At 41.2% G+C, this 27959-nt stretch overlaps 1 protein-coding gene and 1 long non-coding RNA gene across 4 annotated transcripts in view; one reads left to right on the top strand and one right to left on the bottom strand.

Moving 5' to 3' along the window:
* The window catches only part of LOC113016194 (sodium- and chloride-dependent GABA transporter 2-like), a 40242-nt gene extending 18416 nt beyond the window's left edge, over positions 1-21826 (bottom strand). The window contains exon 1 of one of the 3 annotated variants that reach the window (XM_026158831.2): positions 21696-21826. Coding sequence is in view for 1 of the 3 variants with exons in the window: in XM_080296881.1 (XP_080153007.1) it covers positions 7462-7676 (215 nt within the window). In the remaining 2 variants the exon portion in view is untranslated. Of the gene's footprint in view, positions 1-7461; positions 7683-13233; positions 13369-21695 lie in introns of those variants that run through there. The other 2 variants (XM_026158830.2, XM_080296881.1) reach the window with 2 other exon arrangements.
* On the top strand, positions 623-26764 carry LOC145424080 (uncharacterized). Its single transcript, XR_013905034.1, has 4 exons — positions 623-834; positions 6602-6625; positions 6712-6828; positions 23609-26764. It is a non-coding gene; the product is annotated as an uncharacterized LOC145424080 (long non-coding RNA).
* The last annotated feature ends 1195 nt before the right edge of the window (positions 26765-27959 follow it).

Raw genomic sequence — 27959 nt, 5'->3', positions numbered from 1 at the left:
TTATCAACCTTAAGAATCTATCGCGTGTACTAAACCCGCTCTTTCCTCCAAGTATTTTGGGTTATTTTCTGATGAATATGAGTCATGTTAGGTCGTTTCTCAGAAACCTGTTTCCCACTATGTTCTTTTGCTACCTGTATCAGTCAGAAAACTGGTCTTTCCTGCTGTTACATCCTTAGTAGTGTTGCCTGTAGGCCATTAAAAAAGCTAACATTTATTAAGCTATTTAACATATAGTAGTGATTGTGTCTTCATTATGTCAGGCTTTCATTTTGCTGCCACCCACCTCAAATTTAGATGTGATCACCCTTAGAAGTCACTTAGTTTTATTTATCCATAATATTTGAGTGATGCATAAGAATGGGTTATGCAATTCATAATAATGATAACAGCACCAAAACTAGTCAAATGAGCGGCTATTATCCACATCCTTCCACACTGTAGCTGCTTTTTCTTTCCTTGATGAAATTTGCATTCTGTGTGATGGCATAAGCTGAAATAGCAGCAATGAGGGTTTCTGGCAATGCACTGATTTCACCACATCTATCATCTGCCACACCCTTATCTCGCGCTGTACTACTTGCTGTCGCTCACAGTAGGGCTTAGGGAGATTCCTACCTAAGTGATGTCATAATTAGAGCTGGCTGAATTTTTTAAAGAGGAAAGGTTCATCAGTTGTATTACCTCTTTTGATAGAGGAGAGAAAGAGGAAGAACACAGAGGGAGGACATGTAGACGGTTGGTGTGACAGAGGAGGATGCTAGGGTTAGGGTGGGATGGAGCAACCACTGTGAGAACCTCTAAAGCGAGCGGCCAAAAGAGGAAGAAGCACAGGTAACACTGGGATGTTCAGTGAGTGTTTGTTCTTGAAAACAGTCAGTGTCAGTCGAGGCTGTGTTTTCCATCCTATTCTATAACTTCCTTAGGTTTCTCCTTTTTTATGAAAAAAAGAGTAGACCTTGCTAAGTGTTCAACTTCTACCTGCTCCTGTAAAGGTGTAGTATGTGCATAGTGTGCCAAATGTAAAATTATTGTTATGTTGCCTTCATATATCACATGGACTGTAATATTCAGGGATAGTACTTAGGCTTTTCTTTGCTCTTGTTTTCTTGATATGAATACTATACACAAAGTTAAACTAACCTAACTAAACTAACTTTCTACTATATGAATATGTTTTAGACTTTCAACAATTAGAGAAGCACAAAAGGAAACTTTGAGTATTCCAACTTAGCTAATATAATTAGCTATATTTAAATAAACAAAGTGAGGGTTGCAGTGTAAACGGTCAGTCTGCATTCACGATGTCCTCATTTTGGGCGTTGCCGTATTGCCAGTCTTTGGATTATCAATAATTAATTAGACCTCAGAGAACCTGAAGGGCTTAATAAAGGCTAGAGTTACAGTGGATGGAGTAGACAGGACTCATTCATTTCACTGTGGGCGATCGTGGCTCAAGAGTTGGGAGTTCGCCTTGTAATTGGACGGTTGCCAGTTCGAGCCCCGGCTTGGACAGTCTCGGTCGTTGTGTCCTTGGGCAAGACACTTCACCCGTTGCCTCGCCTCTGTCAGTGCACCCCAGGGTGGCTGGGGCTACAATGTAGCTTGCCATCACCAGTGTGTGAATGTGTGTGTGAATGGATGGATGACTGGATGTGTAAAGCGCTTTGGGGTCCTTAGGGACTAGTAAAGCGCTATACAAATACAGGCCATTTTACTGTTGTGACTGATTAGCTTGATTCTTTTAAAATTCTCTATTCTTGTTCATGAGGTGGTATTTTTCAATCTGCTGTACATGTCTACTAAGCAAAAGAATGAGAACACATGGGGTGAAGCATCGATTACATACTTTCTGCAGTCAACAATGTCCACCATCGCATTTTTAAGCAACTTCATTCTAGCAGTCTGAGTGCAGTCGGATTTTCTAAGCAGTTCAATTTATTCAGAATTTGGATGTCAAAATTTAAACTAACCCTAACAGTGTAGGGTACCTGAAGTAGCTGTCAGCACATTTAATTGGCTGCATCACTGGCTCACTGCTCACTCAGCTGAACAAATATAGCCTCACTTAGAAAAAATATCTGTCTTTTTTGCTTTTTCATTCAAAAGAATAACATTTGCCTCCTGAGACATATTAGGTTACACAAGGTGTATAAATCATATGCAGAATTGGTGGATATTATAAATGGAGGACATACGCACATCTTTAAGTTTAAAAACTATGGACTACAATAAGATGTGAATTAGGGACTGAACTATGAACAATAAACAGTAGTGCCACTGGACTTTTATACAGACACTTTTATGAACCAAAGAGAAAGTCAATAAGATGAAAATGAAGACAGATAACACCATCCCTGAGAAAGGAGGGTAATTTAAAAAAAGCAGAATAATCAGATGAGACAAAAAGATTTTAACTTGATGTATGTAACTTAATTAGCTATGAATTTTCCCTGGAATTCTGTAACATAAGTAATAATTTAATGAAATCTGGTCAAATAGAATTTACTTGACTGGTATATATTAAGTTTAAACCAAGCATTTGCCTTAAGGATGAATTATTTGAACGTATACACCTTTGATTTGATATATTTCAGTTACATTTTACCCCAAACTATTGCTTCATATTTATTGAGTTTGAAGAATAAATTTAGGAGTGCAAGCTCAATATAATAATTTGACATTTGCTGAAAGGAAATTTTTCCAAGAGATGAAATAAAGTAGAGAGTTGCATCTGGAACTTGTGAAGTGTTGCAGCGTTGATGAAAGCAAACATCGGTCAGTCAGGGAAAGGATCTGCTGGAAGTCAGATCAGCTGATTCAATCAGCTGACGGGGAGAAGTCTGTTTCAGGTCTTTTAAAGGGGGTTTCTGCGTATTATGGTGGAACGACTGGATTCTTCTCCATTACCTGATGTAAAGCCTGACTGAGCTCGGGCAAATCTTAACAAACTTTCTACCAATTTGTAGAAATACGAAAGACTCCATTATGCTGCATACCTATTACAACACTGGGAGTTGAGATGAGACAGCCTATACTAACTAATTACTGCAAATATAGAACGCCGTAATGAATACAAGGTGATTTTGACTGAATGCAATCAACGTACCACAAGATATGAAGACTACATTTCAAACTGACTACATCACATCCATAGACCTTTTAGAGTGGCCATAATGATCATGACTGTGTACTTTTCAAAGGTTTAGATTATATGTGTTTTAAAGGTCAGATTAGCAAACAGAGTTTACGTTTACTGAACAGTCACTGCTTGGTTTACTCTGAAGTGGGAGTAAAAAAATGTACGCATTTCAAAACAGATCAAGATAACAGAGTCACCTAGTAACGTGCAACAACAGTAACAAATGTGTTGTTTGAGTCATCACATTTTTTTTGTTCCCAGTGTTGCTGTTGAATGCAATAATCCAGGTTATTTAAGGGCAAGAACAGGACATCTTATCTTGTTTACGTCTTGTGGAATTGTATGATTATGTTGATAAAGGTTAATCATTAGACAGTAGTAGACACATATGAAGGTCTTCTGTTCTCTACTGTCCACATGAACCAAATAAAGCTGTCTAAATACAGCTACACTCACTTTGTTAGGTACACATGTTCAGTCACTCGTTAATGCAAATATCTGATCAGACAATCACACTGCAGCAAATCAGTGAAATTTGGCATCTAGACGTGCTGAAGTTCAACCTGAGCATCAGAATGGAGAAAAAAGGTGATTTAAGTGTCTTCGAATGTGGCGTGGTTGTTGGTGCCTAGGGTGAGTAATTTGGAAACTGCTGATCTGCTGGTATTTTCCCACACAAACAACTCTAGAGTTTTTACAAAATGGTCAAAAAGAGGAAACATTCAGGGAGTGCAGTTCTCTGGGTGAAAATGCTGGAGGTCAGAGGTACATGTGCGGACAGCTTTGAGCAGATAGGACTCAAATTACCTGTCGTTACAAGCAGTGTATGGAGAAGAGCATCATAATGTGCCATCTGCCCAGCCACCGCAGCAAAAACCACACTGGGTCACTGAGAACAAGAAACTGAGGCAACAGCTTAAGTGGGCTCACCAAAATTGGGCAACAGATTCTGATGATATTTCATTTCTGCTGCAACATTTGGATGATAGAGTGTGAACAACATGAAACATGGATCCATCCTGCCTTGTATTAACAGTTCAGGCTGCTGGTGGTGTAATGGTGTGGAGATATTTTCTTGGCCCCTCTGTACCAAGTGAGCATTTTAAAAATGCCACAGCCTACCTTGCTTGTTCCTGACCATGTTCATCCCATTATGACCACAGTATACCCATCTTCTGATGGCTGCTTCCAGCAAGAGAAACACCTTATTGCAAAGCTCCGATCATTTCAAACTGGTTTGTTGAAAATGACAATGAGTTCTCTGTACTCAAACAGCCTCCACAGACACCAGATTTAAATCAAATAAAACACCTCTGGGATGTTGTAGAACTAGAGATTCACATCACAGATGTGCAGCTGAGAAAACTGCATCATGATAGTGTGATGGTATGATACCAAAATGGGCCAAAATCCCTGAGGAATGATTCCAGCAGCTTGTTGAATCTATGCCATGAGGAGTTAAGGCTGTTCTGAAGGAACAGACGGTCCAATAAAGTACAAGCAAGGTGCACCTAATAAAGTTCTTACTCAAACATTTAACCCCGTTTCAGAATCACTGTGTTTTCAGCTACAATTATAAAAAGTAAAACATAAAAAGCACAATAATGCACTGACAGTTTACTTCAGTCTCCCTCATTAGTTAAAGAAATTCCCTGAAGAAAATTGCAAAGTCAAAGGTCAAGAGTTAGGAAGTGGTAAAAAAAGCATGGCAATCATACACAATGTAGAAAATCCTTAACTACATGCTTGCACCCCTCACACAGCCTCCAGATTCTTTGCGTCCAAGGGGACAAATAAAAGCCCAAAGTTAAGGGTCCTTCAATACAGTCACCGGCAAACCTGTGGCCTCTGAGAATGTGGAGCCCAGGTATGCAACTCATAGAGGCATAGCTGTGCTCTAAATGCTTTATAGCTCATTTTATTGCTGTCTTGTATCCAGGGCACTAGGTCACTGATATAGTGTACAGTGGTAGGCGTTGTGAAACTCTTGCAGCTTACTTCCAGGCTTTTTTAAAAGGCTGATTAAAGAAAGGATGAAAAATTCACAGATTCATCGTGACTGTGGGGCATCTGATTAGAGCCCTTCCACTAAACACAGTCAGAGTGAACCCATACACAGCCACTTTGTGTGTGTGTGTGTTAGTGTGTGTGTATGCGCATCACAAGCCTGGGCTTTACAGGAAAGTAGTTGCTCACATTACACAATTTGATTATCGGGTCCGTCTGCTTTGAGCCCTTCCTACGAACACAATCCGAGCACTCATATAAACCTGGTAACTGTCCAAAACACATGCAATCATAATTACAGTGAGACAGTTGCTCACGTTACTCACAAGTACTGTAAAGTGGTTGCTCATATTACACGCATGCAGCACAGGTAACAACTTCAAAAACAACAAAAACAGCAACTAAAAAAATAATTAAAACATTTTGGGACCTAATTCAGGGCCAGTGTTAGATATGTAAAACTAAAAGTTAAAGATATAAAGAGGTAGCTACTGGTATTAAAGATACCTAAACTGGTGTGAGTGGGAGCATTGACTGAAAGAAAAAAGTAATATTTTAGGATGATTTTTTTCTCACAACAGTTCCATGCAAAGCACAAATAAACACCTCTGTGTGAAAAGCTTGCAGCCTGGAAATGTCCCGTACACTGACAGAAGACAAATAACAAAACTTGGACTGCATGGCAGGCAAATACAAAAGAATTATGGGTATTGAAGTTTCAGGTACGTTTGTGTTGGGTGTGTAACTGATGCGCATATTGTGAGTGTAAACAGAGATCCTTTGATAATGTAAGGTGTCAGATTCGCTGGGCTTCCCAGCTGTAGTCACTGCTGACGTAGTGCCTGCAAAAGGTGCCCTATACAGGTATCTGACTAATATCTGACTGCTCATTCACTGGAGCTAAATTACGGTGTCGGTCACATGGTGATGTACAAATACACTATGTGTGATCATCATTGGCTCAGAGAAACAGTTACAAACATACTCTAGAAGAACTCTTGAATTAGGTTATTATAAATGGTTGGTATAAATACAGCTTATTAAGTTTGCTGTATGTTTGTAATGTAATAGGGTTAAGATTGGATTTTTGGTAGATCTGATAAAGGATTAATGTTCACAAAGCCTTGGCTAAAGGTAGATACAAGCTACACAAAATCAAAAATAAAATCTCATATATAATATTATAATGTATATATATACTGAACACTTCCTGCCTGCAGACATGAATAGCACCATCTCTACTGTGCCTCTTGATTGGTCAAATAAAGTCGAGATATAATCACTTGCTTCCATAAATAAAACCAATGCAGATTGACTTTGACAGCTTACAAAACATTTAATAAACCAAATTTAGTTAAAATAATGAGGTTTTTCTTGACAGAATTTCTTTGTAACTGATCCATTTTCTTAATCCGAATGTTTTACAACACAAGTCCATCTATGTGATTACAGTCTTCCAGCTAGCAGACCAGAAAGGTGAGTGTAATTCTTTTTTTTTGAGAGTGATTCTATTTTTCCGAGGCATTCCAGTCTGACACGTTAACAAACGCTTTAACCTTCAGGTCAGTCACACTGGAAGAAGTTAAAACGGTGATCTCGCCTCATTTGAACCCTGTCAAAGTGGAATTTTCAAGGACTCGATGCGGTCGAGATCTTCTGCTCCCCCATGTTTTAAATAGGTAAGCATTCCTGTGGCTGATACCCTTTCCTCTTTAACCTGTGTTAAAAACACACCTCATAAAAGAGGGATCATTTGAGTGTAACATATGGCCTTATGTCCACACTATAGTGGGTTCCTCTGAGGTTGGTGGTGGGCTGGATTATTTGGTGCTCATAATTGTTCCTGGAGATTTCTAAGCGCTTAAAGTAGTTCCCTCTAAGAATCAAATTATTTATATAGCGCCAAATCCCAACAACAGTCACCATAAGGCGGTTTATATTGTAAGGTGATGACCCAACAAACTAGAGAAATCCCAACAGTCAGACAGACCTATATGAGCAAGCACTTGGTGACAGCAGGAAGGAAAACATCTCTTGTAACAGAAAGAAACTTCTGTCAGAACCAAGCTCATATGGGGGCAACCATCTGCTGTGACCAGAGACAGCACATGGCTGCAGAAGAGAGCCCGTTTGAGAATAACTAATGATTAAATGGCGAGTGGTGTATAAACTCATACTAAGTGAAAAGAGCTGACAGAGGAAGAAACACTCAGTCCTTCATGGTAAGTCCCCAGTAATCTAGGTCTACTGCAGTATAACTAAGCAAGGGTCACAGATAAGTGAGTCAGGTAAGTGAGAAGAGCTATGCTCACATTCTAACCAACTTTACCACTCCGGAGGATCGCAAAGAAGACCTGGACAGTTTGCAGCAGTATATTGACGAGTGTTTTGAGCATGTTGTTATGGGGAAACCAGATAACAAGGCGCCGATTCCCTCCAGCAGCAAAGGAAAGCCGTCCTCGAAACTAAGCCACCTCAAAGACTCACTGGAGCCAGCTTCTCCACAAAACAGTGACATAGTTGACATTTTGGTGTCCATAGATAAAAAAAATAGTCCAGTTTTGACGCACGCCTGTCCCTCCTGGAAATCCTGCATAAAGATTTTCAGGATCTGCATGAGTCCATTGAGTTCAGCTAGCAGCAGTTGGAAACACGCTCAAAACGCCACCCTCAAAGAGTCAATGAAAATCCCTCAATGAGGGACCCGACTCTCAGAAGCAAACGAAAAACTCAAGGAAGCTGTCATCAAGCTCCAGGCCCGCAGCATGAGGGAGAACTTGGTGCTTTAAGGAATACCAGCAAAGGCAGAAGAAGATCCTTATGAGTCACTTCACCCAGATAGAATAGAATAGAATTCAACTTTATTGTCATTGCACATGCACAGGTACAGGGCAACGAAATGCAGTTTGCATCCATCCAGAAGTGCTTTAGTGATATAGATATATTACAATATATATTAGCAATAATATAGATATGTGAGTATATTACAGAAATGGGTCTATTATGGTATGTTATAATGTACACGGTATGAAGTATGTTGTGAATATTCTATAACTATAAGTATGTACAGGCTGTAGTGAGTACAAGCTATGTACAGGCTATGAACAGGATATAAATATGAAAAACTATACAGAATATGAAATAAATAACTTTACAGAAATCTGAGATATACAGCTATACAGAAATGGGAACTATGCAAGTTGTAAACAGTTGTAGGGTTAAAAATTATCGAATGTACAGAATGATTATTTACACAGAGCTATACAGTAGTGCAGTTAAGATAAGTGAGATATAATTCCTACAGAGGCTATATAAAGTGCTAGTGGTTGTGAGTGGTGGTTCAGTCCATGTTATTATTGTGTGTTTGAGGGTACAGTTGTCCATTGTGTGTGTGTGTATGTTCAGTCCATGTGTTAACGTGGGTCAGATGTCAGGAGGCAGAGTTTAGGAGTCTGACAGCTGTGGGGAAGAAGCTGTTCCGGTACCTGGTGGTCTTAGTCCGGAGGCTCCTGTAGCGCCTCCCAGAGGGCAGGAGGGTGAAGAGTCCATGTGATGGGTGACTGGGGTCTTTGATGATTTTCCCAGCCCTTTTCAGACACCGCTTCCTGTAGATGTCTTTCATGGCAGGAAGTGGTGCTCCGGCGATGCGCTGCGCAGTTTTCACGACCCTCTGCAACGCCTTCCGGTCCGAGGCAGAGCAGTTCCCGTACCAGACTGTTATACAGTTGGTCAGGATGCTCTCGATGGTGCAACGATAGAAGTTCACCAGGATGTCTGAGGACAGGTGGTTCTTCCTCAGAGTCGTCAAGAAGAAGAGGCGCTGGTGAGCCTTCTTGACCAGCTTGGAGCAGTTGGTCGTCCAGGTGAGATCCTCGGAGATGTGGACTCCCAGGAACTTGAAGCTGCTCACATGCTCCACAGCCGTCCCCTTAATGTGGATGGGTGGATGTGGGTCAGCATTCCTCCTGTAGTCCACGATGAGCTCCTTGGTCTTCTCGGTGTTAAGCAGTAGGTTGTTTGTGTCGCACCACTCAGCCAGACGATCCACCTCCTCCCTGTAGGCGGCCTCATCGTTGTCACTGATGAGGCCAATCACCGTGGTGTCATCTGCAAACTTAATGATGGTGTTGGAACCATCAGCAGGTCTGCAGTCGTGGGTGAAGAGGGAGTAGAGGAAAGGGCTCATCACACAGCCTTGTGGTACACCGGTGTTCATCTTGATTGTAGATGAGCAGCAGTTATCCAGCCGGACATGTTGGGGGCAGTTGGTCAGGAAGTCCAGTAACCATTTGCAGATGAGGGAACTGATGCCCAGGTCTGTCAGTTTCCTGATGAGTTGTGAGGGGTGGATTGTATTGAATGCTGAACTGAAGTCTATAAACAGCATTCTGGCGTAGGTGTTGTTGTTGTCCAGGTGTGAGAGGACAGAGTGCAGTGCGATGGAGACTGCATCCTCTGTGCTCCTGTTCTGGCGGTATGCGAATTGGTGGGGGTCCAGGGTGGGGGGGAGACAGGATTTGAAGTGTGCTAGGACCAGCTGCTCTAAGCACTTAGTGATGATGGGGGTGAGTGCTACTGGGCGGTAGTCATTGAGGCAAGATGGGTTGGAGTTTTTGGGTATCGGGACGATGGAGGTGGATTTGAATCAGGCCGGTACCACAGCGTGGGCAAAGGACAGGTTGAATATGTCTGTCAGCACTCCTGCAAGCTCCCCAGAACACGCTCTGAGAACACACCCGGGGATGCCATCGGGACCTGCAGCCTTGTGGACATTGATCCTGCTCAGCACCGCTCCTACATCGGTGGGGGAGAGAGTCAGAGGTTGGTGGTCTGGTGTCATGTCTGCTTTGGTTGTGGTTGTGGGGTTCCCTCACTCAAAACGAGCATAAAAGTTGTTGAGCTCGTTGAGGAAGGAGACATCAGAGGATGCGGGGGAGGGTTTGGTGGTCCTGTAGTCTGTAATGGTCTGGAGTCCTTGCCACATGCGTCGGGGGTTGGAGTTAGAGAAGTGTTCTTCTACCTTCTTTTTGTAATGGTGTTTGGCTTTTTTGATGCCCTTCTTTAGATTAGCCCTGGCTGTACTGTAGGCGTGTGCATCTCCTGACCTAAAGGCGGTGTTGCGGGCCTTCAGGAGGAGACGAACATCCCGGTTCATCCAAGGCTTCTGGTTGGGGTACATGGTGATCCGTTTCTGGGTGGTGACACTGTCTGTGGTTTTGGAGATGTAATCCAGTACAGATGAGGCGTACTGGTCCAGGTCTGTGTGGGTGAACATATTCCAGTCTGTGTTTTGAAATCTGTCCTGGAGCACTGCGTCCACTTGAAACTCCCAGAGGATGGAATTAAAATCATCTGCTTCCATTGTGTCCATCGTTTGGGAAATCAACAGACCCAGACCTATCATGGCCAAATTTGAACGCTTCCAGATATTTGTCAGAAAAAGGAAATACTAAATTTTTAATCATGGCATTTAAAAGGGACAAAAAACCTAAAGCAAGTTATACAAGGCAGGAATCAGCAACAACACATCTTTTGAATATCAGCAACTTAAATCATGCATACAGGAAAAATTCAGTCACAATCAACTGAGTCTGGAAATATACTGGATAACAAAATTATTAAATATCTGCAATACAAAAATGTATAAGCTATTATTTAAAATTGATGAATCATGAAGCTGGGAAGTCTAGTCTGCGCCTTGGGTGCTCCTTGTTGCCCACAGGCTCATTGGGTGGGGTGTCCAGGTGAGGGAGTATCCGTTGCTAGGTGCAGCTTGTCCCAGATCCAGGCCAGTGTTTCTTGTCACTTTGCTGTGTGTGTCTGTTGCACTTGAGTGGATGACTGGTGTTAGGTGGTGTTCCTCCCCACTACTCCCCGCTGGGTGCTGCTACCCCCTCAGTGGAATGCAGGTACTTGTTGGTACTGGGATGCGTGGCTGGATGTTCTGGCGTGGTTGTTGACCCAGTCCTCTGGTGGTCCAGGGTGGCTTTACCTCTTCCGTGTTGACGGGGGGTGGCTATGCTGGGCACCGGGCAGTTTTTGGGCGCCTGGAGCCCTGGGACCATGATCTTGGCTTTTACCAGGGTGGCAGGCCTATAGCGGGGCTGGTTGCCCATCACCTGGGGTCCTCTGGGATGCCCACCCCTTGGACGTGGGCACCCCATCTAGGGCCTCCCTCCTTCTTCTGCTGAGATGGGTGCACAGGCATCACAGAGAGTAGTGGTCTTAGGTCATTAGTACTCTTGGGGGCTGTGGATGGCCCGGTTTTCCCAGATCCTATTCCACCTGCCTCTGGCTCCTAGGGGGCGTTATTGTGTCTTCCCAACCTTATTTTCAAGTGCATTTCGTGATAAAGACACACACATACAAACACTCCACACTCTCTCTCTCACATGCACCACAAGGAGACTGTTGATTTATGTAACATATGTATGCATTTTTGAATGTTTGCAATTGAGGTGTTGTGTGTTTGTTTTCTCACAGGGGCACTTGGCAATACATTTTGCTTTTCTTGGCTCCCCCCTTTTTTCCCCCGCCTGTCCTGCCTTAGACATTGTATTAATGTATTTGCAAAAGCTGCCAAGAACAGGATTAAAAAAACTGATCACCTGATCCAACCCAACTATAAGCTTTATCAAAAAAGAACGTTTTAAGCCCAACCTTAAAAGTAGAGAGGGTATCCGTCTCCTGAGAGTTTCTTGTCTGAGAGGACAGTTGTGCGAAACAGCAGCACAAAACAATTGGGCCCAGAGTTGGGATCACTGACAGCAGTGGCTATTATAGCTGATTTAACATATGCAACCTGCAGATTTTTTCCATATTGTTTTTCTTCTTATGTAAATTATCCCAGCTTCTGCTTCATAATACCGTCTGACCTTCTTTCTCAAACCTGCTGAAATGTGGTCTGGCTTTAAAAAAGCAACAATGCAGAGATGGCTCTGCTTCACCACTGGCAGCAACACTCCACTGACAGAAAATATGTAATCAAGAGCCTCTTGGATTTAAATAACTGCTTCTGGAAATATTTTTTATATATTTTGGTGTTTTTGTGAGGTTCAAATGCAAACAATTTCTCTTCAGCTAACATTTTAAGAATCATTGCTAGGAATAACAAGACAACGTTAGAACCAGAGGTTTCCGCAGTACTTACTTACAGTTAATTAGCCTTTAGATTAAATTAACCATTTTATTTAACGTCTACAGTAAACAAGAACATTTGTGCAGTCAGTCAATGCTACAGTAAAGTTGGGGGAAATAGTGGTTGGAGACAAAATTATTACTAACTTGTGCAATGGACTTCTGATCTTGTCGCCTCTGAAATGGCTACGTCAAAGACGAGGACCAGGTCTGTAACCACTCAGTGAATTCCTGCCTTCAAAGGGACTTTGGTGCATCTTGACAGAGGCAGTTGGCTATCAGTCAGCTATTAGTTTCAGACGGGGTCAAATTGGCAATTAGTTCCAAAACTGCAAATCTGTTGCCATCTGTTGACACCCGCATACACAAAAATTCACATTAACTTTTGACATTGAGATTCCAGCCAGAATCTCATAGATTTGAAGCAGAAATCTGACATTTCTCCATGAACAGTGGTGTAGTTGCTACAGAACAGATACCAGCAAAATAACACAGGCATTTCCTAGTTATACGGGAGTATAAACACAACACATGTTGGCAACCAGTTGACTTATTGCCAAGAGATGCAAGTTGTGCTCATTACTGCAGACTGACTCAGACTGAGTCCACTGTGTAAAAATTAGACATTAATTTGCAAACCTTAGTCAGATCTGAGAGAGTGTGCTTCATCTAAAACTGAGGATTGTGGCCCACATTTTCAGACATTTTATCCAGAAAAACAATTCAAAGTGTTGCATGTAGCCCCAGAATAGTTGAATAGCAGCAGGGGAACACCTACACCTATGATATCCCAAATAGTCAAATAAGCCCTCAGCAAGATAAAGCCATCTAGTTAAAAGCAGTTATTTGCTAAAAAGGTTGATAAATTCATTTGTTAATGACTTTCCAAAATAATTTTGACATATGATTCTCAGGCAAACATCACTTCCTCCTCGTGCTGTGCTTACCTGTTTTGCAGATGTGAAGTCTCACTAAGCCTTCGAGGTAGCGCCTTAATGGTACTTGATTAATTAATTCGCTGTTCGTGTGGATAATTTTACAGAGAACTGAGTACGACCCTGTCTCTCTTTCCCCCATCCAGCCCTTTGCCTGGGATGAACTGGGCTCGCAGGGAAATCTAGGAGAGCTAAACAAACCCGGATTCCTGTTGTGCACTGAGCCTGAAACCAGGGGCTAAATGATCATATCATGGGACTTTTATAAGTCAGGATGTTGGACTCATAATGACTTATTTACTTTAAATGGCCTCAAGCATCCAGAACAGTAGGCTTTATGTGTAAACTGAATATTTTAACACTTTGGTTTGCCAGTGTGACATCCAGGAAACTAAATGCAACACTGAGGGAGCAAAGACAGAGTAGCCACTACATCATACATTACACTTTATACAAGATGCCTGGATAACATGTGATACAGCTGAACTAGTTTGAAGGTAATGGGTTATTGTTTATTTTTCCTTTGCAAAAGGAGGATAGATGTGAGTGTGGAAGCAAAGCCTTCAGCCACCAAGTCAGCTATAGAGTAATTAATCCATCTAATCTGGCTGAGGCTGCCAGACCTTCACACTCTGGACCGAGTTTGCCCCAGAGAGGAATGTAGCGATGGATTATCTCAAAACATCAAATAATAAGCCCCCCTTCTGACACCACTGACAGCAAATGAAAAGGCCCGGATTTTCCATCCCTGTGAAGAATTAAAGATATGAAGAAAACTCTGTGGGGATCTAACTTTGGCGGCAGGTTCATGAATTGACTGGATGGAGGCTGCTATTTAAAGCCTGCAAAAAATTAATAGCTTGATTAATTCCTGGTGACTTGCACCCGACATGTCTTCGCTATTGTGCACATGAAAAGTTGCAGGGTACCAGCGAAGTAATTATATCATCACAGGCCATTGCTTCCATTGCAACCTGATTTTTTATTATTTTATTACTCTTTTCTTTGCTGACTTGGCGAGGGGTTTGAATTCCATCGACGACCGTTTTATACGCCTGGACGCAAAGAGACTTAATTGAGGTTAAGCACCTTGGTCAAGGGGTTTGGAGTGCCACACTGCTGCACTGGGAAGTTTGTGAAGAGGCCCTTTAAGTCTCTGACCAACCAGAGTACAGGAAAACAGGGCAGAGCGAGGAGGCGTTTGGACAGAAACATTTGAGACAATTGCCATGCTGATTTTGTTTGTTAGAGCAAGTTGTTGATCTGACGTGAGATGGTTAAAATCATAGTTGCAGCTATAGTTCCCTTTAGTGCCACATGAGGGAATGTGGCGCAACAACCTAATGCTATAGTCAGGAAAACAGTGGTCGGAGGTCACAGCACGACCAAAATTACTGACACTGAATGCAATGAACTTGTATTCTCGTTGTCTTTCAAGTGGTTCTTTCAAAGATGGCAAGGAAAATGGCAATAAGGTAGAGCCAGTCTGCTACTGGTGTGAAATTGAAAGGGTTCAAGTTGATGGTTGCAATCTGTTTGTGATAATACTGCAATTAACTGTGATAAATCAGCAAAAATTGCAATTCTGCTACCATCTGCATAAACAGTAATTCACATTAACTACTTACAGATTTCAGAAATCTGGATGAACGTAGTTATATCTAAAGTTCGAAACAGAAACCAGAATTTCCCCACAAATAGTGATGTAGTTGATGCAGGACAATTTAACTGTAAAATATTATTTTATATAAGATTAAAGTCCGAATGCAACCAGCTGGCAGGCAGTTGAGTTGAGTGCCCTATAGCCAAGACGCGTGAGTTGTGCTTATCAGTGCAGACTGACTCAGACTAATTGCACTGTGTTAGAAATCTGTCTGGGTTTATAAATAAGATGGCAATTATATGACAATGTCTGGCTGGGAGTGCGTTCAGGTCGAGTTGCTTTGTTTGGTGACAGATTGCCTCCTATGTGGACCGTACAATAGAAAGTGTTTGCACAGAGGTTGGGAGGGTGTTGCATGACCAGCCTCTTTGTGACCAGTTGGTTGTTACAACTACTTGTAATAAAGCATATGGTTGCAAACACTGGGCAAGCACACTTCATTGGCGCGATTGACAAAATGAAAAACTAACATGCTAATAAAAAGCTACCTATATTACACAATATTTGAAATTTTCCACATTTCTGTGATGGGACATGATTAAGAACAACGCATAACAGCCTCCCTTTAGTTACAGAAGTCACTCTTAACAGAGCCAAGGTTCGTAAACACGTAACAGCATCAGTGTTGTCCTCCTGTCATTGACATCCAGTTGAACCACGGGGATCTTGGCCATTGTTTGATACAGTTCAGGGTGGGTGGGTGGGTTGGACTCAACCCGCATTACTGGTTTCAGTTATTCTTTTTAATTTTCTTGCCAACAACACATCAAAAGGACTTAATGCAAGCCAAAGTTCCAAATGGTGATGACAGAAAACCACATGTGCCAAATCCAAGTAGCTGCCTCAGCACTGTGGTAGGATCACAAGAAAGGCTTGTGGTCACCTTTGGCAGGCTTTATAAAATCCATCCAGCTAAATAGGGGCTGCAAATAACATACACACTTTAACGCAAATGACATCAGTCTATAGAAGCACACAGAGATGTGCTTCTATAGACTGATGTATAGACCACGCAGGTGGCCATGCCATTTATGGCAGTGTTTGAACAGAAAAACAATAGCATGTTGTTGCTGTTGTTAACCGACTCCTAGATAGATACAAATAAGCTGAATATTGTGGAAACAGCTATTTCTTTCTTTTTTATGGGAGGGAGGCTGGTGGTGAGGGTTAATTTTTAACATTAACATGCTGAAGTGTGAGACCTCAGTGACATGGATGTTAGACAGATCAGTTATAGGTGTTAAAACCCCTTTGCATGGCTAAGCTGCTTAACTTTGTTAAAGCACAGAGTTAAAAACAACATGCTAACTAGCATAGCATCAAAATCCCTCAAACCTCTTTTCAAAGATGTTTCTTTGTATCTGCGTCAAACTTCAGGTGCTGATTTTGTATAATTCCATCACATTACTGTTGCTGGGAATCTGACACCTTATAATTGGATATTTTGCTGTGTCATGTGGGCGTGGGGATTGTGGTTGAGCAGCAGACGGAAGCCGTCAACAAAAGAAGCATGAAAAATCCGAGTGCTGGAAGCATGTGTGTAAACCAACCTGCTTTACATGTGGCCACTCCATGAAAGACTTTTTCATGAACACTTTTAGTATAAAGCCACATCAGGACATGTGATCCAAAGTTATAAGACAGAGACGGGGTATGCAAAGCATGCCTTTGTGCTGAGAATGTAATGTTCTTATTCCTCTATGAATAAAACATCAAGAATTGCTCCTGGTGCTAGCTTCAGCTAGCTGTTTATTATTCTTTCTACCACGATAACTTCTTCTTCTACTCTGTATATCTTATTGATTCCAGAGCGCCCCCTGTGGGTAGCTTCAACAATAGCAACTATCATTACATCCCCTTTCCAAACAGGTTGGTATTATAATAAGCACAATTCCAAAGAGTAATGTTACTCTGTAACATCTGAACATTCTTGTCTAACATTCAACATGTTATAAATTGTGCAACAAACTACATTCAGTAGTGTTCTTTTTTATAACCAAAAGTTGTAGCACAAGTCAAACAAAATAAATCCAAATGTATACCTTACATCTTCCAGAATGAACCAAATGAATCCCATACAGCCCTCAAGCACATTAGAACGCTTCACCTGTGACAACTTGAACAGTCAGTAACACATAACTCAGTAGGTCTCAATTAAGTGTGAACAATTACTATTCTAAATGAATTATTATCCGTTATTTACTTGTGATTTATTATTATTATTTTTTAACAATTCTTTACCACAACAGTTCACACTTGTTCTATGAGCCTCTCTGTAGGTTTCTTAGGTCTGGTAGACCTTCTCAGTATCTCAGACATTGGGGAAGTTGAAGGAGGCTCACTGTGGTGCTCAGGGTTAGCACCTCGTTGTTCAGTTCCAGTCTCTGTGTCCTGATGTTTAACATCCTGTGTCTTTAACAGACTTCTCCGGTTTCTTCTTAACACTTGTCCATTCTCTGTCTGAACAGCAAACGATCTGGGCCCTACTTCGCTGAGAACTGTTGCTTTTTTGTCCCAGAAATCTGGACCTGCAATCCTCACAACATCTCTTTCCTGAAGCGGTTCCAGACGCCTTGCAGTTTTGTCATAGTTCCCTTTCTGTCTGTGCTTGAGTTTCATTCTTTTGTCGGTCAGCTTGTTGTCATGTGCATTGTCATTTTCCTTGGAAATGTGTGGAAGTGTGGTGCGGAGCTTGCGATGCATGAGTAGCTCAGCAGGTGATGCCCCACACTCCAGGGATGAAGCTCTGTAGCTTAGCAGAGCCAGGTAAGGGTCGGTCTTACTGTCTCTTGCTTTTTTGAACAATCTCTTTACTATTTGGACTCCTTTTTCTGCCTGTCCATTCGCTTGGGGATACAAGGGACTAGAGGTGATATGTTGAAATCCATATTGTTTTGCAAAGTCACTAAATTCTCTACAGTCATATTGTGGACCATTGTCACTGATGACACACTGTGGAATTCCATGTCTGGCAAAAAAGCCCTTCATGTGTGTGATGACTGACTGTGCTGATGTACTGGAAAGCTGTGCCACTTCTGGATAATTAGAATAGTAGTCAATCACCAAAACATAGTCCTTGCCATCCAGATGAAATAAATCCGTGCCTACCTTTTGCCATGGTGCAGTGGGTAGGTCTGCTGCCAGCATTGGCTCTTTTGTTTGTTTGTAGTGATGTTTGAGACATGTTTCACATTTCTGTATCATCTCTTCAATATCCCTGTTGATGCCTGGCCAGTAAACTGCTTCTCTCGCTCTCCTTTTACATTTCTCCACTCCAAGATGTCCTTCATGGATACGCTGAAGCATGTCTTTCCGCATGGATTGAGGGATGACAATCTGGTTTTGTCTCAGCACCAGCCCATTAGCCATGCATAAATCAGCTCGCACAGAGTAGAACCCTGGACAGACTCCTTTTGACCACCCATTCTGTATAAGGTGTGATACTTTCTGCAGCACTGGATCTTTTGTCGTCTCCTGTACAATTTGCTGCAACATGACATCTGATGCTGGGAGTGAGGCAGTTACCATGTTTACATGTGTTTCAGCCTCCTCGGCTGTAGTGCTGACTAACCTGTCACCACTTGGTGCTGGCGCTCGGGATAAAGCATCCGCGAGTACGATATATTTCCCAGGCGTGTAGATCAGCTCAAAATCATAGCGCTGCAACACCATCATCATGCGCTGAATTCTGGGTGACATGTCGTTGAGGTTCTTTTTTCTGATCGAGATGAGAGGTTTGTGATCAGTCTCTGCTGTAAAGGTTGGTAATCCATATACATAGCTGTGAAATTTTCCACACCCAAACACTAAGCCCAAAGTCTCTTTTTCAATTTGAGCATAGCGTTGTTCAGTTTCTGTCATTGATCTGGACGCATATGCTACAGGTTGCCACTTGTCTTTGTTCCTTTGGAGCAGAACTGCTCCCAAGCCATCTTTTGAGGCATCTGTTGAAATTTTTGTTGGCTTTGATGGATCAAAGAATGTCAAGACCGGCTCTGTAGTTACAGTTTCCTTCAATTTTTTCCACTCTTTCTCATGCCGGGCCGTCCACTCGAACACTGTGTTGTGCTGTAGCAGCTCCCTTAGGCATGCTGTCTTGGAGGTAAGATTAGGAATGAACTTACCCAGAAAGTTGATCATCCCCATTGCTCGCAAGACACCTTTTTTGTCAGTGGGTGCTGGCATATCCAATATGGCTTGTACCTTTGACTGATCAGGTTCCACCCCTTCACTTGTAACCTTATCTCCCAGGAAGGTCATCTCTGAAACACCAAAGAGGCACTTGTCTCTATTCAGTTTAAGTCCATTCTTGTTAACTCTCCACAAAAGTTTCTCCAGCCTTTCATCATGTTGTTGCCTTGTATTTCCCCAGACTACGAGGTCATCTATGTAGACTCTGGTGCCTTCCAGCCCTTCGATCAGGGACTCCATTGCCCTGTGGAAGATCTCTGGTGCTGATTTAATTCCAAATGGGAGCCTCAGGAAACAGTAACGCCCAAATGGCGTGTTAAAGGTAGTGTACCTGCTGCTTTCTGGGTCTAGCCTCAGCTGCCAAAATCCATGTGATGCATCCAGTTTGCTAAAAAACTTAGCTCCTGCCATTTCACTCATTATTTCCTCTCTCTTAGGGATCTGATAATGCTCTCTTTTAATATTTTCATTTAGATCTTTGGGATCAAGGCAGACTCTTAAGGCACCTGTATTCTTTTTCTTGACACAAGTGATAGAGTTCACCCAGTCTGTGGGCTCTTCCACTCGTTCAATGACACCCATTTGAGTCATTCTTTCAAGCTCTTTTTTCAAACTTGTCCGTAATGGAGCAGGCACTCTCCTTGGGGCATGCACCACAGGCACGGCATCATCCTTGAGCTGGATTTTGTAGGTGTAAGGCAATGTTCCATGTCCTTTGAAGACTGAAGGAAATTTACTGATAATGTCTGAACTTCCTTCATGCCCTTGGTGTTCCTGTCTTTTGCCTTGTTTGGCTTCTTTCATGGTGTCAGTATTAATCTGATAGATCCTCTTTACTAGTCCCAAATCCTCAGATGTTTTATCTCCTAAAAGTGACTCGTGTCCATCAGGTACGATGGTGAACAAAATGTTATGCTGTTTGCCTTTTGCTGTCACTTTAAGTCTGCATCCTCCTTTTGTTTGTATTGGCTGGTTATTGTAGGCCCTCAGCGGCGTGACTTTCTCTGTAAATCTTCTAGGCTTCTCAGTCAGTGCCTTGAAATCCTTCTCGTTGATCAAGTTAGCTTTGGCCCCTGTGTCAATTTTAAATGTTACCAATGTCCCATTGACTAACAGTGGAGCAGTCCATTTATCATCTGTGACTGAACTAACACTTTGGCCAGTGTTATGTCTTGAAGACTGTGCATTGACATCTTCTTCATGTGACACCATCTTAATGAAAAATGTTTCACTTAGATCATCACTGTCATCTGTGTCTTCCTGCACAGTGTGTACTTTTTGTCCCTTGTTTTTGGAGAGACACATTTTTGCATAATGGTTTTGTCCTTTACATTTTGCACATTTTTTTCCATATGCGGGACATTGTTTTGGTCTGTGTTTCTCTCCACATCTCTTGCAAGTGAACATTTCATTGTCACACGTTCTGTTTTTGTTGTCGTTTTTTTTTAATTTACTCCATGGCTTTCTTTTAATCGACACTGCATTCACTGCCTCATTTTCCTGTTGCGCTGCTCCTTGAACAGGCTCTCTAAACGTCAGTACATGTTGTCGTGCTAGCTCACTGGCTTGACTTATCTTTATAGCACTTTCCAGCGTTAGTTCTGTTTCTCTCAACAGTTTCTCTCGGAGCTTCTTCTCATTAGTTCCAAACACTATTTGATCTCGTATCATAGAGTCTCTGAGATCACCAAAATTGCAGGACTGAGCTTTGATCTTGAGGTCTGTGAGAAAAGTATCAAATGACTCACCCTGATGCTGTAAGCGTGAGCGAAAGACGTATCTCTCGTATGTTTCATTTTTCTTTGACAGACAGTGCTCGTCAAATTTCTTCATGACTTCATCAAAGTTATCTTTGTCCTCGGGCTGAGCAAACACAAAAGTGTTGAAGACCTCTATTGCTTCTGTGCCGGCGATGGTGAGCAGCATGGCTATTTTTCTTTCATCTGCCCGTCGATCCACTCCGACAGCTGCAATATACAGTTTGAACTGCTGTTTGAAAGTCCTCCAACTTGCATCCACGTTTCCAGTCAGTTTCAACGGACTTGGCGGTTTTATTGCATCCATCTTGTTGCGTTGCTTCTTTTTCTTAACCCGACTCCTGGTACCATGTAATGTTCTTATTCCTCTATGAATAAAACATCAAGAATTGCTCCTGGTGCTAGCTTCAGCTAGCTGTTTATTATTCTTTCTACCACGATAACTTCTTCTTCTACTCTGTATATCTTATTGATTCCAGAGCGCCCCCTGTGGGTAGCTTCAACAATAGCAACTATCATTACAGAGAATGACTCAGCTTTTTTTCTTTTCATAAGGCTGCACTGTTTCTTTTACATATCACAAGGAAATGGAAATGGAAATATTGGGTTTAATATCCTTGCTTCACCTGAGATTAAATCAAACAAATTTTCAACACACGTTAAACATCATTTTAAATTATTCTGCATCTAATTTTTTTAAATATGATATACGCAAAGACTTAGAGATGTGCCTTAAAACATGACTAAAACTAACACAATATTTAAAATGCTTCAAAATCAGAGTATCATTTATTCCAAGTGAAACTATGTAGTCACACACACACAGATACACCTGCACAGGAGAATAAATGTCTTGTACCTACCGGTTGTAACTTGACACTCGTCTCTCTGTAGTCTTGCCAGGTGCTGAACCGTAAAAAGCAGCCTGAGAGCGACAAAATATACTCAGGGATCAAGTGGGCGGAGCTTCTATCATTCAGGTGCACTAGACCTCTGCTGTTTGTCGTTGTCCTGAGCAATTAATCTGAATAAAGAGCCACAAAACGTAGAAACACCATATGAGTTTTGCAGGCTCCCAGTTCACAGTTAAACTCTCATCCTGTCCTCCGGTACACTGAGGATACTGAGGACATCACAGGTGTAGGTGCAGGAGGTGGAGCAGCAGATGAGAAGCAGTCACTGTGGGGGAAGAAGGCTTGGAACAAATAATCTGCATATGCGTCTGCGTCATGTATGTATGGGAATTGATGTAGTGGTTTTAGGGTGTGCCACTGTTTTCTAAGACTTAGAGGTTTTCATCAGCTTCTTATGTGTCAAGGTGTGGCAATATGTCAGCAATTAAATGTAATGAATCCCTTTGAAACTAGGCATTGACACTCATTCTTCAGTCAGTGGAAGGGTCTTTTGTATTGCTAAGGAACATCATTTATATTTTCAAACAGGGTTGCGTAACGACATTTTGCCTGTAGCATTTTGTAGTTAACTTTCACTGCACGGTATTTTCACGTCCTTGAAATCTTAAATGCAAATTTACGCTTTTGGACCTTTAGATTGCTACTTAATTTGAGCTATGTGATTATGATTTGATAGATTTATAGTAAAATATGAGACTGCACCGGCTAGTTAGCTGTATTTTTTGTGACCTTAAGATTTTTCGCTGGTGCGTATATGTGACGTATAGATCTTCGTCTTGTATGTGTTGGATTCGATGTTCTGGAAAAACAGTGGCACACTGTTTTCTCAGGCTTTAAGATTTTCGTGAGTTTTTCATGTGCAAAGGGGAGACGATATATCAGAAAGCATGTTTAACCCTCTCAGGCTCAAATTAAATTTTTGTTGCTAATGCACAAAAGACTACCTGCAGTGGTACTTCTGAGTAAAAAAAACTCATAAAATATGTATGTGGGGTAATCAGGTTGTTAATTTTTACTTGTTGCAAATCTGCAAGCCTGCCTTGAGAGGGTTAATACCATTAAAGCCTTTTGAAATTGCACAATGATGTTCATTGTGCAATTTCAATTGAAGAGGCTTTTGTATTCCTAAGTAACGCATGTTTTTTTTATAAAATGGGTTTCTCTAACGATATTTTTCCTGTGGCATTTTGTAGCTAAAAATGGCCGTAATTCCTTCTGTTTGACACATTATAACTTCCTTGAAATCACGAGTGATTTGATAGATTTATATTAATAAACGAGACTGCAGTATGCTTTGTGAGTTATGATTTTGAGTTGATCTGTATATGTGACCTATACATCTGTGTCTTGTGTGAACTTGCTGCAGTGGATTTGGGTGCGGCATTACTTTCTAAGCCCTTTAGAGATTTTCATGAGCTTTTCCTGTGTGAAGGCATATCTATATGTCAGCAAGTAAATTTATTTCCATTAATTCCTTTTGAAACTACATGTGTTCATTCTTCAGTCAGTGGAAGGGTCTTTTGTATTGCTAAGTAATGCCATTAATTTTTATAATACAGGGTAATATGAGATGAATCAGATATTTGGTGATAATTTGACAGGTTTACATTAAAATGAGACTCCAGGAGTTAGTTAGCTTTCTGTTTGATGATTTTATGATTTTTTTAGTTAACTTTTCAAATTAAGGATGAGCAAGTGTACCTGTTCAGTGTTATTTCTCAGCAGTGAACTTTTTAAATGAAAAGAACATTATTCCTACCACAAACGAGCAAAATTAAAAACCTAGGGTCAAAACTTGCTTAATTCAGATTGGTCTGTATTTTAAAACCTTGAGGTAAAGTGGCTTAACTTTTTCTCTATAGGGTTAGGGTCCTAGGACTGCGGTCTCCTGGACAAAGATCCTGGAATCTGCTGGAGCCACTCTCCCAGTTTGGACGTTACTGCCCTGAGAGCTGTTACCACTGTTGCTTTCAGTTTCCACATCTTCCCATCTCTTCTCTAGCTCGTCCTTCATCCCTTGGTATTTCTTCTCATGTCACCATTTCCAGATGTTGCTGTCACTCGGTATACTGTAGCTACATTCATCATTACGGTCGTCTTTCTCTTCTTGTCCACCACCACTATATCTAGCTATCACCAGTTTGTCCATCTGTATCTGGAAGTTTGGTCATTTTCAACCACCTTTAGGGTGTTTCAACACGCCAACTTAGCACAGTCTCAGCCACAGAGACTTTTTTTCCTTTGAAGATGAGATGACTGACACTTCTGCTACTGGTAAAAGATAATATTATTTGATACTGATAAAGAAAATTTCACTAAGATACAGCGCAGCCACGCTTTCCAGTGCCTCGGCAGAGAGACTGTTTAGCCTTGGGAAGCTTGTCTTCTCTCCAAAGTGGAACAGGCTCTCTGATGAGAAGTTTGAGAAGCTCATTGTTTTGAGACATAACCACTGGTTTAATGAATAGCTGTAAAGGGTTGGGGATGTGACAAATAAGAATTCTTTATATTAAAAAAAATAGAGGACATTAAAACAGGTCACTTTAACAGACATCTACTGTGAGAACAACACTTGTGTGACTTGTGTTGGACTGCCAATGGCAAACGACAGCCATGGAGTTTACATTTGTATTACCTGTTTACATTTTTATACCTTGGTTATGTTATACAGTGCACGTACTTTCTCAGTATTACATTGAAATCACTTCAGCTATTTTACTTTTGTGTGGAAGAAAATCCTTGTTCAGCCACTGATGTCTGAAGCTGTGACAGTTTACATTGCTTAAAAGCATAATTTAATTTAACAACCATTGATAGCCAGTTGCATCCTGTTGATGTGCAATAATATCGAATGTTCTAAAACAACATGTTTTATTGTATTATTTATTACAAATAGAAAATTAATTCTATCTACAATTATTAAAATTGATCTGATTGGTGTTTTATTTCACATTATCACAAAGCAACATTTGAATAGTTAATAGTTTCCTGTTAGTTCCTTCTGTGGCCATTTACTTCAGCTATATATTCAGTTTTATAACAAACAGTTGAATATATATTTTAGTATGTTCAAGTATGTTTAGTAATTTATAATTTAGTATTTTAGCAAGTTCCATTAAGAGGAGATTCAAGTTCTTTAAACATTTTTAAAGTAACACAATAGTTACTTTTCATGGTAATTGTTACTTTTATAATATTGTAACTCAGTTACTTGAAGAAATAACTATAACTGATTACTTGCCCAACACTGGTCAGGTTGGTACACAGCTGACAGCTCTATTTGACAGCTGTTAGAAATCATATTATGGCAAGAACCAATCAGCTAAGTAAAGAGCAACGACAGACCATCAATATTTTAAGAACTGAAGCTCAGTCAGTTCAGAAAATAGCTGAAACTCTGAATGTGTCCCCAAGTGCAGTTGCTACGTGGAAACTGGATGACACGAGGACTCTCAGGAAAGGAAGACCAAGAGTCACCTCTGCTGCTGAGGATAAATTCATCTGAGTCAGCAGCCTCAGAACTCGCAAGTTAGCAGCACCTCAGATTAGAGCCCAGAGCCCAGACGCTTCTCTACACCGACTGTTCAAAGGACACTGTGTGAATCAGGCCTCTATGGTCAAACAGCTGCTAAGAAAAAACTACTAAGGAAAAGCAACGAGTTTGTTTTGTTTTTGTATTTGTTTGGGCCAAGAAACACAAGAAATGGACATTAGACCAGGTTCTAACTACAAGTCCAAGTAATGCATATTAGAGGGAAGTTTCAGCCTTGGCAGAGGAAAGCAATCGCAAACAGCTCTGGTTTAATGTTACAGAGTATTCTTTCTTATTTTGCATGCCATTGCTTTTCATCTTTTCTCAAACGACTTGTCACCATGACTAGACACTTTTTCAGCTTGTCACTCACTAGCTATGAGACAAAATTAAATCACTGATGAAACTGTATTGTTATGAGGAAGAGGTGATGAATTGTCAGGTATGTCCTGCTCTGCCAGCTGTGTGGGATGCAAAATAGGACCTAACTGCCGGACTGAGAGACAAGGGACTAACTAAAGGAGGCAGCTTTACTGCTGTTACTTAAAAAACTCCCTGAAACTAGCTTCAACTCCATTCTCTCTCACTGATTCTGTGTAAGATGATTTTTTTCCTTCAGACTTCTGACAAAAAGAAAACTGAAAAGAGAAAGAGGATATCGAAAAGCAATACAGTGATGAGCGGAAATACTAATAAATATAACGCTAAATAGCTAAAAGCTACTAGTCAAGCCTTAACAATGGAGGAGAAACACTTGAATCATGTGATGTCCACGAGCATCATATTATTTCTTTCCTTTCCTTTGAAATTCAGCTTTAATTAATATCCCACTCTGCTGGCTGACATGTGGCCAAGTCGAGGGCACGTGGCCAGGAGTCAGATAATCTCACCTCGTTAGTAGTTGGGGACTACAGCTGTCTTGATGTTGAGCATTGTTCCTGAAATAAAGGTGGTTTCAGATATATACAAGGTAATGTTTCACCTACTGTTGTTCTCAGATTACATATAAGGTAGAAAAAAAATTATTGTGACTGCTTCCTTGTCATAAGGAGTCACCACAACTTGTACGTCAACATGTTTGATTTGGCAGAGTTTTACCTCGATGTCCTTCCTGATGCAAAACCACAGGGGATTTGTATCCAGCTGGAATTACATTAAAGACCTTTCACTTGCCAACTGAATGTGTTAACCACTACACTATGTAGCAACAGTTGCATATAACCTGTTACTGACAAATGCTGATTAGAGGGGCCCCTGTGAATTGTCACTAGGCAAAGTTGGACGCCATATGATCTCTAATAGATATCTACAGTATATCTTGTCTGTATCCAGTCTAGGTTTTTACAAAGTATTGTTTTTATGTCACTGTCGCCAAAGTGCTTGCTCATAGGGGGTCATATGATTGTTGGGTTTTTCTCTGTATCTATGAAGCGCCTTGAGGCGACCTTTGTTGTGATTTGGCGCTATATAAATAAAATTGAATTGAATTGAATATGTAGTTTATAATTTCTAACTTTCATATTTATAAGTAAATTTCTGTAAAAGTTTCAACCTTGGTAGAGAACTGGAGTCAAAGGCTGCTCTTGTTTAATGTTGCAGTCAAACGACTTGTCTCTGTGACTAGTCACTTTTTTCAGCTCTTCTCTCACCTCTGAGACAATATTAACTTACTGTCAAAACAGTCCTGCCAGCAGCCACAGCTAAGAGCTGTTATGAGGAAGAGGTGATGCATGGTATATGTTTGTGTCTCTCACTTGCTGTTGTTGTGGTGTGTTTTGTGGTGTAAACTGGTTGAGATCAGATCATGATATGTAAAGGAGTAAAATGTTGGTTATGACCAGGCCCATAGCAAAGACTCAAATAACAGACTACAGTGTGAAAGAAAAAACATTTTTAGTTTTGTGTATTTTGGATTTAGAAGCCAACTAGAGATGAATGAAAGATGTTCTTATGCCAGGTGAGGCAACTAGAACAGGCAGGGATGAGTCAGAAATACAAGAAAACATACAAAACCTCAAAAACACCAGAATGCTCAGGCAAACATAGAGGTCATGAACAGGAAATAGTCAGAGGTGAAGAATCCTAATGACCACATGGAATTACTGGACTACTCAACAAGTCAGTGATAAATAGACAATCTGGGGACTACAGGGGGAAACGACACAGAGTAAATATACTGAGGTGAGTAAGTGGCTGATTAAACAAAGATTGGGAAAAAGCAGAAGTAGAACCAGTCCGCGTGGCTTGTCACACTCCTCATAAAATAAACACTAACTCCTTCACACTACAGTTTATAGTGGTTAACACATTTACCCTACACGTGACAGATCCCCCGGTCTGAAACTGTGAGGTCTCGGGGATCATGAGCTAGTGCCAGGCCCAAGCCCTGAGGAATGGCAGCTTTACGTCAGGAAGGCCACCTGGTGTAAACATGCGGATCCAGAAGGTAAAGCCGAAGGTACTGTTAGTTCACAGCACAATTCATCTGATCGACGGTTTGTTGCATGTCACACATTCTAATTAAAACTGCAAAAGCGTAGCACCGGATTAGCTCACTGGGATGAGTGGGCGGCCGGCCTGGGTTCAAATCTTACCCCACGAATCTGCAAAAAAAACTGCACAATCATTGAATGTATCCCGAATCAATTTTAATAAAACAAATGTCAAAGTTAAGTATATAG

The sequence above is a fragment of the Astatotilapia calliptera genome, chromosome 23, assembly GCF_964374335.1.
Source record: "Astatotilapia calliptera chromosome 23, fAstCal68.1, whole genome shotgun sequence".
Taxonomy (NCBI): Eukaryota; Metazoa; Chordata; class Actinopteri; order Cichliformes; family Cichlidae; genus Astatotilapia; species Astatotilapia calliptera.
This window is presented reverse-complemented; position numbering and strand designations above follow the sequence as displayed.